Source organism: Sorex araneus, chromosome 2 (genome assembly GCF_027595985.1).
Source record: "Sorex araneus isolate mSorAra2 chromosome 2, mSorAra2.pri, whole genome shotgun sequence".
NCBI classification, from domain to species: Eukaryota; Metazoa; Chordata; class Mammalia; order Eulipotyphla; family Soricidae; genus Sorex; species Sorex araneus.
Genome location: NC_073303.1, coordinates 94,620,591 through 94,633,345, shown reverse-complemented (window position 1 = coordinate 94,633,345; position 12,755 = coordinate 94,620,591). Strand labels below are relative to the sequence as shown.

Below are 12,755 nucleotides of genomic sequence, written 5' to 3'. Positions count from 1 at the left end.
AGTTTGAGAGCCTCAGGCAAGTCTTTCTGGGAAACACTAAACAACACAGTCCATGCACAAACAAGGAAGTAGAAGTAGATGTAGGGAGAAGAGTATGAGTTTGAAGAATGTATCATTTTAGTTAGACTTTATTAGATTCTGAAGGATATCAGCAAGGAGGAAGGTGGAAGGGCCCAGGAGCATTTCGCAGGCTTCTGAGTTGGGTGATCAAGGTAGATTCAGTAAAATTTCAATCAGTGACTGAAGGAGGATACAGGTATTTCTAAGTCCTTAGAATGTGTGTGTGTTAATACTCATGCACTATTTTTTTCCTATTTTGTCATTCAGTTCCTCAAATGTAACATTTAGAGTGCTCTCACTGAGAATATTCTATCTGCTATGGATGAGGATGTTTAAAAAGAAATTACAAAATTCTCCCTTATGGGTATTTGCAATTACATTTAGCTCCATAAAACCTAAGGAATATTTTTCTTACTTATTTTCAAGTGGAAAGAAAAACCACATTTTTTCCAAATTTAAAGCAAATCTATTAATCAACAGATCATATACTTTTATTCTTTGTTGCTGGTTAATCAGTCCAATTTCCTTGGAAACAAATACCATATGTAACTAATACCTGAAATTGTTTTTCCTTGGTAACTCTACATAACAAATGAAAGAAAGCAGTGATGTTAATTTCTATCATATTTAATAACTGTTAATAATGACTAATAATAATATTTTATAAAGGTTAATAATAATATTACTTAATAGTATTATTTAATAACTGTTAATAATATTTAATAACTGCTCTAACAGTTATTAAAGGTAGAGCTAGCCTTGCTGAGAGTTGTGCCATGTATTCTGATGTTTCAGGTCTATTCCTCTTCCTTTGACCACATGTTAAAGTTATTTCTTAGTTGCTTGGTTACAGATAAAAATAGCTAGCTTCCTTTTTGGCATCCAAGTTGTCCAAGGCAAAAGAATTATTTTACAAGTTCAGGTGGATGGTGGAAAACCTCTAATATTCATGGTTTTATGGAGAAAAGGGAAGGTTCCTGGAATTTGAATATAATTTTTTTCTTACTGTGATTATGGCTGGAGCGATCCAGGTTCAATTCCTCTGCCCCTCTCAGAGAACCCGGCAAGCTACTGAGAGTATCTCGCCCACACAGCAGAGCCTGGCAAGCTACTCATAGTATATTCAATATGCCAAACACAGTAACAACAAGTCTTACAATGGAGACGTTACTGGTGCCTGCTCCAGCAAATTGATGAGCAAAGGGATGATGGTGATACAGTGAATGTGATTATAGTCCGTCTCAGTTATTCAGATAAAATGTCCTGACCAGGCAGTTAACAATCTCAGAGAAATGTCCAAGAAGCCTAGAAAAATGTGTTACTTATGTTTTCAAGTGGACATCAGTGCATTATATTAAAAGAAATATTACATTACAGGGAAGAAATATTTCTTAAAGTGGCAAATAATCATAGCATTTTAGGTGTGGCTTTTATCTTCAAAGAAATAAACCTCCTTAGTTAAGACAAGACTACCGAGAAAGCCAGAAAGAGGAAAGAGACAACCTCAAGAAGAAACTTTAATGAAATATTAGTACTTATTAAGAATTCCAACAAGATAGTATTTCACTGGAATCAGATAGGAATCTGTTGGCATATTAGTTTCACATGGGTGTGCTGAAGAAATATTGCCACAAACTGGAAGACAAGACAGACAACTGTCATCCCACAGTTCTTCAGCTCCGGCTTCTTAATCTGGTTCCACTTGCCACATCTTTTTACCCAAGAAACGCAGCATGGCGAGCACTGCCAGAATTACCTCAGATTCATGGTGCACTTGATTTTGGAAGACATTATTTGTCATTGAATGTTCAAATATTTATCTGTCGTTGAATTTGCTGTGCCCTCTGTTCAGTGGTGGTGTCCCTATGGTTTATGAAGCTGGTTTCTGCCCATGGTTCCTCTTTCCAAACTTGTTACATTTCTGTGGACCATTGTGTCTTACCAGTTGCCCCTAGTTTTACGTGTGGTTATTTATTTAAGTGATTTACCTGTGGTCCCTTGGAATAATCTGGGGTCTCACAAGGCACCAAGCTGCTCTAGAGGAAGACTGAACTCAAGGTGTGAGCCATGCTCCCTCTGAGGGTTCTAGGAGAGAACATTTCCTTACCACTTCCTGGATGGCAGCCGGAGGTCCAGTCTTCATTACCGACTGTGTTACTTTAGTCTCTGTCTCCATCTTTCCCGGCCCTTCTCTCAGTCTACCTCTGTAGTCTCTTCACCAGGCCCTCTAGTAAGGACAGAAGTCATTAGATGTAGGGTCGCAGGCCAACATGATTTTGTCTGACCTCAGTATGTCTGTAAAGACCCTATTTCCAAACAAAGTCACACTGGGGGATTTCAGACAAGACTTGACCCAGGTAGAGCAGCCGGGAGATCATCATTACTTGAGACGGTTGAGTTTTCTGCAGGTCGACCAGTATCTTGAATCTTCTCTTAGAAGGGTGGTCGACCCTGGAGAGTAAAGTCCAGGAGAATTCATAGCTACAGAAAAACTTGCACCCTAATGTGTCCTTCCTCTTATCCCACAACTCAGAGGGGAAGGACAAAGACAAGGATACAGAGAAGAAAGGAATAAAATGCACTTGTTCTGGGCCAAATTTGGAGGTGGGGCATGGGAGGCAGGGTGGCCTTACTCTAGACTGAGATCAAGGCTTACTCTTGGCTCTGCGGTCAAGATCACTTTTGGAGAGATTCACGGGGACCTATGTGGTGCCAGGGATTGAACCCAGGGTAGCTGTTTGCAAGGCAAGCCTTATCGACTGTATTGTTTTTAAAGCCCCTTGACCTAAACTTTTTAAAGACCAGCCTACCACCCTCATTGGGGTTTGGGGGGCACGAAGGCTCTTCAAACATTACTTGGGGGGTAGCATGTGGTGTTAGAACTCAGGCCTTGCCCATGTCATGCATGTGCTCTGCCACCTGAGCTGTCATGTCACCTTCCCTTGTCCCTTGATAGAAGCTTTGACATGTTATTACTGGAAAGATCTGAGGGTTGTCTTCTGAGGATAACTTATGTCTGTTTGCTCTGTATTGTGCAGCTGAAGATCAAGCCTGTCTCTCGGAGAGGCGGCGAGCTCTGTCTAAACTCCACTTTGGACCCGTGGGCTACTTCAGCCAATATAGCTTACTCTTCTCGGCTCCTGAGGAACGACAGGTCTCTCCGGGCGTGTCCAAGTCTGCCGCTTCCTGCCCATCCTTGTTCAAGGATCTCTTTGTGGACTCTGGGATTTTCCGCCCAATCCAAGAAGGGCAGGACACACAGATTGTTACCTCAGAAAGTCTCCTCAGAGAAGCCATCCGTGCAATTTTCCCCTCCCGTATGCTGGCTCGTCTGGCCCTTCAGTTTACAACCAACTCAAAGCAACTCCAGCAAAACCTCTTTGGCGGGAAATTCTTGGAGAATGCTGGCCAGTTTAATTTGTCAGGAGCCCTTGGTTCAAGAGGTACATTTAACTTCAGTCAGATTTTCCAGAAGCTTGGTCTCCCAGGCTTGCAGAATGGAGGGACTCTAGTTGATGCAACCAAGCCCTTCTCTGTGGACTTAGATTCAGATCCTGCCACAGAAATGCTTGAAGTCTCCAAGGAAGGGGTTTCTATCAATAAGACAATTGTGGGCAACTTTGGCTTCGAGGTCAACTTACAAGAGAATGTGAAGGCCCTGAAATTACTGGCTTCTCTTCTGGAGCTTCCAGAATTCCTTCTCTTCTTGCAACATGCCCTTTCTGTCCCAGTTGACATAGCTAGAGACTTGGGGGATGTCATGGAAATGGCCCTCAGCTCCCAAGGCTGTGAGCAGACTCCTGGCAGCCTTTTTGTCCCATCATGCACAGAGGAAGGGCGCTATGAGGATATTCAGTGCTTTGCTGGAGAGTGCTGGTGTGTGGATTCCCGTGGCCAAGAGCTTCCAGGATCCAGGCTTCGAGGCAGTCGGCCGAGGTGTCCCACACGGTGTGAAAAACAAAGGGCTCGCATGCAAAGTCTTTCTAATAGCCAGCCTGCAGGATCCAGCCTGTTTGTGCCTTCTTGTACCAGCGAGGGGCACTTTCTACCTGTGCAATGCTTTGGCTCAGAGTGCTACTGTGTGGATGCAGAGGGTCAGACAATTCCTGGAACCCAAAGTGGACCTGGAGAACCTACACAATGTAAGCCAGTTGGACATCTAATCTATCAACTGACTTTTTCTAGGGGCTCTAGCACAATGCATGACAGAAACAAAGAAGTTAGTGATAGCTTAAGCACACAATTCTGTTAGTGGTCCTGTTTGCTGGCTAATTTAAAGAGTGTGGGCTGGAGAGATAGTACAGGGACTAAGATGCTTGCTTTTGCACAAGGGTGACCTAGTTGGAGTTCCTGGAACTGCACATGGTTCCTTTGGCATGCCAGGCATGATTTCTGAGTACAGGAGCCAGGAGTAAACCAGATATTCACTCTCCCACCCCCAACCCCCTAAAAAGTGTCCAGAACAGTCTGGATAATATGAATTATACTAATTGATGCAGGAAGGGGGTTGATTTTGTCTTAATATTTGGGCCACCTACATTTCCGCTGTGATGATGGCAGTCAGTTGCTCCAGTGCTGAGTCAGTGAGGGGTATACTCTCTGAACATGAGGTTGAGGGGATTTCTGTGGCTCTATCAGGCTTTAGGCCTAGTGCACAGTTAATGTTTCAATCCAGGTCTTTCATATTTATTTGACTTCTCAATCTGCCATGCTATTTGCTGTTTCTCCCCAGGCCCCACACCCTGCCAGTTACAGGCTGAGCGAGCCTTCCTTGGCACAGTGAGAACCCTGTTCTGGGATTCTAACACATCGGCCACCCTCTCCGACATCTACGTTCCACAGTGCAGTGCCAGTGGGCAGTGGAGACGCATTCAATGTGACGGTCCCCCCGAGCAGGCCTTTGAGTGGTATGGACGGTGGAAGGATCAGAACAGAGGTGGTGAAGAGCTGGTTTCTATCCAGCTGCTAATGAAGAACATAAGCTACAGAGAAGCAGCTTCCGGAAGCTTCCATTTCTTTGTTCAAAGTTTGTATGAGTCTGGCCAACATAGCATCTTCCCAGGGCTGGCAAGATACTCTGTTTTCCAGGATGTCCCGCTGGAGGTGTTGGAAGGCAAGCCTACACAGCCTGAGAAGAACATCCTCCTTGAGCCCTACCTCTTTTGGCAAATTCTAAAAGGCCAGTTAACCCGGTACCCTGGGCCCTACTCAGACTTTAACTCTCCTTTAGCACACTTGGACCTGCGGAGCTGCTGGTGTGTGGATGAGGCTGGTCAACAACTACAAGGGACTCAGACAGGGCCAAACAAGATCCCAGCATGTGAGTAAAACTGTGTTAAAAAGTGCTGCATGTGTGTACACATGTGCGTTTTGGGTGTCCCAAGTGCTCAATGAGGCCTGAGGGCCCCTTCCAGTGATTTTTGTTTGTTTGTTTGTTCGGGGACAACATATGGCTATGCTCAGAGGTTACTCCTGGTTCTGTGCTCAAAAATTACTCCTGGCTGTGCTTGGAGCACCATAAGGGGTACTGAGAATAGAATCCAGATTGACCACATGCAAGGCAAGTGTCCTAATAATTGTGCTATCTCTCTGGCCCCTACCAGTGAGTTTTGGCCAACCAGGCCTTCAGTTCACTTCAAAGATCTAAGGATGTGATACTGTGTTAGTGTTATGGTCCAAAGGATTATTCCGTTTAGCTGGTAATAGTTGGAGTCCTCTAGACCCACATGCAGCACAATTTATAGGACCTCCAGAGTTGCATCTGGAGATGCTTAGGGGACCATGTGGTGGTGGTGTCAAAGAACAAAGCATGATCCTTAACCACTGTACAATCTCTACAGCCCCATATGTGTGTGTTTTTAAGGTGTCAGATTGAATAATTGAGTGTCAAATGTGGAACTAAGCCTAGAGAAAACTAGGTCCCTCCCTCTCCTCCTCCTTCCCTTTATCCCTCCCTCCCTCCCTCCCTCCCTTCCTTCCTTCCTTCCTTCCTTCCTTCCTTCCTTCCTTCCTTCCTTCCTTCCTTCCTTCCTTCCTTCCTTCCTTCCTTCCTTCCTTCCTTCCTTCCTTCTTTCCTTCCTTCCTTCTTTCCTTTCTTCCTTCCTTCCTACCTTCTTTCCAGACTGTGCTGCCTTCGTCTACTTCATTCAAATCTTCAAGGCTAGCTGGAAACTTAAGTTATATGACTTACATTCATCACTTTCTCACCTATACTATAGGTAACTCCTGGACTGTTACATCAATTAAATAAGGCTAAGTAAATGCCTGACATTAAGAATTACTAGTCTCCTTACATAATAAGTTCTCTATAACTATTGACTAAATTAATTCATGGAGATAAAATAGAAAGAACATTCTAGGGTGTGGAAGGAGATGAAGCAAAGAAAACTGTGGGGACACAAATGTGTGTGTACGTGCTTGTGTGTATATGCATTTGTGCACACACTTCAAAATGGTTCAAGGGAGCTGTGTTTGTGGGGTGATAGAAGATAAGATATAAGAATATAAGATATAAGAATATCTTACTCTCTTAGGTCCAGGCTCTTGTGAGGAAGCGAAGCTTCGCGTTCTGCAGTTCATTGAGGACACAGAAGAGATCATATTGGCCTCTAACAGTTCTTGGTACCCTCTGGCAGAGAGTTTCTTAGTGGCCAAGGGAATCCAACTAACTGATGAAGAACTGGCCCTTCCTCAACTCTCTCCCTCCCGGGAGACTTTCATAGAGAAGTTTCTGAATGGAGGCGATTATGCCCTCCACTTGGCAGCCCAGTCTAGTGAGTACCATGCTCTTCTCATACTCATTTCATCTGGGTGGGCTTGAACTTCAACTTGAGTTGCCTTTGGCTCATCTTCAGGACTTCATTGGGTTGGTTTTCCCCAGACAAAAGATTTTTCGGACTGAAAAAGCAAGCTAGTTGTGTGGTTCCTGTCAGCATTGAAGCACATCTCTCCAAAGAGACTCAGCAAAGCCTGCTGAGGGCAGAGTCCCACACGATGTATTGGAGACAGGTTTCTTTTTCAGAGATCAAAGGTGGCAATTCCATATGCCCCCCCTTTATGGCCTGATTTTAATGGGCTCCTCTCCAGTTTCAAGGATTTGGGGTCACCCTGAAGGGTAAAGGAGGGGCACCCTATTATTGAGGAACTACTGGGTTTCAGGTACTTGCCATATGGTCTTATCTAATCCTCACAGGAACTCCCCAAAGCATCAGTGGTTATGAGTTATCAGCTGTGGATAATAGAGAAGTGTGCTTGGCATTTCTGAACCAACTAGATGCCCTGATCTGTGTATGGGACATCCGAGTGTTCCATGAGGAGCTGCTGTTATCTCCCCATTGTGACTCTACCAGTGGGGGCAGAGGTTAAGTCCAAGTCCAACTTCACCTGATTAGTAGCATTTCAGCTTGCTAGGACCTCTGAGGACCATTCCTATGTCTCAGTTTCCACCCATTTAATGAGATCATGTTACCTTTCCTAGAGGACTGCAAAGATTCTCTCAGACCTCCACCTACATGTAGGTTGAAGGAACACTGGCAAACGCCTTCCTGCTGTTCAAGGGCCCCTTATGCAGTGTGGGTGGAAATATGTCCACGTGAGGGTCTCCTTTGTGGGGGCAGGACATGCTGGGTAGCTCTCGGCTTCCCCACTTCATCGTTCACCTCTGACACCACTCTCCTGATGCAGCCTGGAACTTCTATCAGAGACAGAGTCCTGCTGTGGGTGACGGGACAGGAGCCTCTCTGCCCTATATACCACAGTGTGATGCCTCAGGACAATGGGAGCCCATGCAGTGCCATGCCCAGACTGGTGAGCAGGGTGGGCCTAAGGTGATGGTGTCAAGGGGATTCTCATGGGCCCTTTGCCTTTGGAGGAAAGAACCCACAGTCACTGGGGCAAGTGAGGGGAAACCGGGCCCATCCCGGCAGCTATGGGCTAATCACCGAGCCCCCTGTCCTATGTGTCCTCTTTTGTACCATGAGAGAAGTAAGCTTGTGCCAACCTCAAGGTTGAGGTGGTGGCTACTGAGACCTGGGATCATGGGCAGTTCTCACAGGAAGTGCACAGGAATGGGGTTTTCCCGGGATGGCTGTGAATGCTCAGAGGGAGAGTTGTTTGCAGGGTGTGGGCATCCCTGTATGCTTCCTGAATCCTGACCTGGGACTGTCTTCTAGGACACTGCTGGTGTGTGGACAGGAAGGGCCAATACATTCCTGCCTCGCTGACTGCCCGCTTCTCAAAGCCTCCACAGTGTAAGTGAAGCCTGTGGATCCCTCCTTTCTGAGCCTAACTGCAGGCACCATGAGCTATGAGCACAGGTGTTGTTATCCAGTGGGTTGGGGATGGGAGAACCCCTGCTGATGTGTCCCCAGCGGAGCCAGTGTCCAGAGCTGGACTATGCTCGCTGACCCTGACCTTTCTGAACGACCAGCTTTCTCAGGTGGAAGCCGCTGAGAGGGCAGGAGCCAAGCAGGGTCCCCCACACCCTGCTTCTGGGCTTTTTATTCACTTCTCTAGTTCTGTCCACCCCCTCACACCAATGATCTAATCCCACGACACTTCCCAGGTCTATCAACTAAATGCCTGAATCCTGCCTCAGAGCTGCTGTATCTCATGTCATCTCTGCACCCTATCTGCTTTATCTTCTGTGGTTCCAGCTCTCTGCAGAGCACCCCTTACCCCCCACACAAACATACACATACATACACACATATACACACACCTGGCTCTGATGCTCAGGCTCTCTCTCTCCCTCAGCATCCGCACCAGTCTGCTAAGTACTTCTCTCACCTACAGGCCCCTCCACCTGTGAGACATCCCGAGCCAATGGGTTACTTTCCAGTTGGAAACAGGCTGGATCCCAAAGCATCCCATCTCCCAGAAACCTGTTTATCCCCACCTGTCTAGAGGTAAGGTCCAATGGTTCAGGAAGGGTACCAGCACTTTCTCTCATGACGACTTTTCTCTCTCTCAATCAATTTGTTTAGTAAAAAAATTCACAAGAAATTTTAGGCTTGGATTCTTGTCCTGTTTCTTGTAGATGTTGCTATGAGACTTTAGACAATGTACTTGCTTCTCTGTGCTTCAGTTTTGGATTAATTGCTAAGCCCTCTACCCCACAATGGTACACAGGGATGGATAGTGCTGGGAGTCTGTAGGCCCCATCTAGCACTGCTCAGGGGTATTTGGTACCCTTGGGATAAAATTCAAGGTCTCTGACCCGTTTAAATTTTTTTTAATGATAACCTTGAGTCACTCAATGATAACATTGAGTCACTCAATGATAACATTGAGTAGATAGTGTAAAACCTATCTACTGATAGCAAGGGTTATCTTGAAGCCTCAAGAAAGTTATAATTTCCCCATCTACAGTTGCTACCAATTTTCCAAAAAGTCATTTGGGCAGAATATTGGTACCCTTCCACCTGTGCTTCAACACCAGTGGGAGATGTGATGAGACCACCTCCCCCAAATATAACCTCTCCTGGGTGCTCATAGTTTAGTGTGACTGACCATTAGTATAAAAGTGCCTAAATAGGTACTAAGAAGTTTGTAAGTCTGTAAAAATAAATAAATGAATTTAAAAGTTATAAAAAAAGTGCCTAAGCAGAGGATTCCAGCTGGAATCATCTCTAAGAAATGTAAGTCAATTTTAGCAGGGATGAGGCAGCCACTCTCTGCTTCAGTCAGCTCCCAGGGTGCCTGGAAACTAGAGGGGAGCATTGATACTAGTGGAGCTAGTGAGCCTGTGGGGCACCGCGCACCAGGTTCCTGAGTTTAGTCTTCCTCATCCTGGAAGGATTATTATTATTTTTTTTTTTTTTTGCTTTTTTGTGTCACACCTGGAGATGCACAGGGGTTACTCCTGGCTCTGCACTCAGGAATTACCCCTGGCCGTGCTCAGGGGACCATATGGGATGCTGGGATTTGAACCCACGGGTCGGCCGCGTGCAAGGCAACGCCCTACCCGCTGTGCTATCTCTCCAGCCCCCTGGAAGGATTATTCTTGCTTGAGAATCAATCTAGTCCCTCCTTCTTGTGTAATTTCTGGAGAGAGACAGACCGACAGACCGACAGAGAAAATGTGCGGGTATTGAAGTAGGGTGTCTTGGGTCAAGTGAGTGGCTGAAGTTTGGGGCTGGACAGTTGTTCCCAGCCACCTTTGCACCCTTCCTGCCCCTTGCCACCTTGGGACCTCACAATGTCCCTCATCCCTCCTCTGAAGGAGCCGTCATCCTCTTCAAGACCACACTGTGGTTTCTGCTGCAGAACCATCAATGTAGGGGTCCTAGAACTCTGCTCACTTTTTCAAACACTTTTTTGGTTGAAGTCGTGTTTTATACAATCCTGGGTATATAAATATGTAAAATCGGTATACCAATGAAACATTTTCTGATAATGACTCACTGAGAATTGAATTTTAAAGCAATTCTTGACATGCCCTTCACACCCCTTGCAAGACCACCACCCACAGTTTCAGGAGTTCAGAAACAATGTGTGTAAGGGGACTGGGAGGGGAGGCACTGCCACGGCTATCCACCTCTGTTGGGAAGCTATCATCAGGACAGTTTGCAGGGGTGTTGACTTCCGCTCACAGACCTGAGGGCCACCAAAGCACCTTCCTGTGGCTTTGTCTCAGACAGGAGAGCATGCCAGGCTGCAGGCATTGGAAACTGGCAGCTGGTGCGTGGACCCGGCCTCAGGAGCAGGCATGCCACCAGGCCTGAACAGCACTGCCCAGTGTGAGTATCTGCCCCCCTCTACCCAGTGACCCCCAACGCACTGTGGGCATGAGCACCCAGAGCTGCTGCGTCCCTGCTTACTCCATAGGTGGTACCATCAGCTTGCTGTAAGCTGCCGAAGTTCCACTGTTTTTGTGGGTTTGTGGCAGGATGCAGGAGGAGCACAGACCAGCACGGACTCCATTAAAGGGAGCATTGGTGCCATTTGACTGGCTGTCCCGTGCTGATGCTCCCTGTCTCTGTAGCAGCGTGGCCCTGCATTTAGGTCTCATGGTGATGCCTAAATGTGGGCTTTGGGCTCGACAGTTGTTCCCAGCCACCTTTGCACCCTTCCTGGCCCTTGCCACCGTGGCATCTCATAATGTCTTTCATATCTCTTTTGAATGACCCTGAATGGCTCCTCTGAATGTGCTGTCTCTGGAACGTGAGTGTGCTGAGGCCTCGCCTCTGCTGAAAACCAGGGCTACCCATCTTGTCCTTAGCACGGTGGCCAAAGGACAGATACCTGCTTCATTCTGCTTCCACCCTGAAGGAGAGGCAGTGCTGGACCCTGGAGGTACCTGCAGGTGGTACCAGAGAGTTAAGACAGGCCATGTGAGGTGGGGTCAGTCATGCAGGTGAGCTTGGGACCCCCATCTCACCGAGTCTGCCTCTCTGTCAGGTCCCGGCCTCTGTGACGCTCTCCAGGATGGACGCCTGTCCAGAGGAGCCAGGCCGGGCTCCCTTCCCACCTGCAGAATGGAGGATGGAAGCTTTTCCAGGACTCAATGTGACCCGGCCCAGGATAGCTGCTGGTGTGTCCTGGACAGTGGAGAGGAAGTGCCTGGGACCCGTGTGGTTGGGCACCGGCCAGCCTGTGACAGTGAGTCCTGACTCCCTAGGCTGCAGGGAGGAGGACACTCTGCCTATCTCTTCCTACAGTTGAACTGGTGGACTCAGGGGGCAGAAAGGCCAGCATCTTCAAAGGTCCTGGGGTGGGACCTAGAGATAATAGAGATAATAGGGCTCCAAAACAGTGGCGAGGCCTAAGACATGGGCAGGGTCCAAGAGATGTGGTTGCATTTGGTTTTCTCGAATCCAACCTGGCGCAACTAACTAAAACTGCTCAGCCCTGAAGCTGAGATCAGGGAGGATCTGGGGGGTTAGAGGTCATCAGTGCTGGTCCCTCTGTAGCTGGGCCCTGGGCTGCTGAGGGGTCCATTCTTGATCCCCCTCTGCTCCAGGGAGGAGGACATGTGAGGAAGGAACTTTAGTTCCATGGGTACTAAAGTCAAGAACTGTAGACTTGCTGATTGTATCGCTGGCTGAAAACCTGTGTGGGAATCACATCCTGATAAGTGACATGGATAAAATTGCTCATAGAGACATGCACTAGAGCACAAAACCACATTGTTACACTTCAAAAAAGGTGATTGATTCATATCTATATTTTAAATATATTTATATATATATATTTTTTTAAAGGTTTACTTTTATTTATTTATTTATTTATTTTTTGCTTTTTGGGTCACACCCAGCGATATTCAGGGGTTACTCCTGGCTTTGCACTCAGGAATTACTCCTGGCGGTGCTTGGGGGACCATATGGGATGCCGGGGATCGAACCCGGGTTGGCCGCGTGCAAGGCAAACGCCGTACCCGCTGTGCTATCGCTCCGGCCCCAATATATTTATATTTTTAAAAAGATAATTGATCAACTGCTGACCTTTGACTTCTCCTCTCCACTTAAATGACAGTGCCAGTTAAATATATTTTGTGCACAAAATAGGTTAGATATTGTGTGAATTTGGATTTGGAGAAGTAAATGAAGACGTTCTGAAATATTCATGACACGTAGTTGATTGTCGGGTTTGGCAGAATGAGAATGCGACAGCATTAGTAAGTGACTAATTTGATGGTGATTGCTTTTCTTGATTTATGTCTGTAATTTTAAAACAATTATTTCACCCCCCCCCCC

The 12,755-nt window shown here is 46.7% G+C and overlaps 1 protein-coding gene across 1 annotated transcript in view; it reads left to right on the top strand.

The window, feature by feature from the left end:
- TG (thyroglobulin) overlaps positions 1–12,755 on the top strand; it is a 252,528-nt gene that overhangs the window by 13,456 nt on the left and 226,317 nt on the right. Inside the window, exons 9-16 of the mRNA XM_055126733.1 lie at positions 3,099–4,202; positions 4,793–5,380; positions 6,594–6,833; positions 7,744–7,866; positions 8,232–8,309; positions 8,854–8,966; positions 10,697–10,799; positions 11,461–11,661. Of these exons, the coding sequence (XP_054982708.1) occupies positions 3,099–4,202; positions 4,793–5,380; positions 6,594–6,833; positions 7,744–7,866; positions 8,232–8,309; positions 8,854–8,966; positions 10,697–10,799; positions 11,461–11,661 (2,550 nt within the window). The remainder of the gene's footprint in view (positions 1–3,098; positions 4,203–4,792; positions 5,381–6,593; positions 6,834–7,743; positions 7,867–8,231; positions 8,310–8,853; positions 8,967–10,696; positions 10,800–11,460; positions 11,662–12,755) is intronic.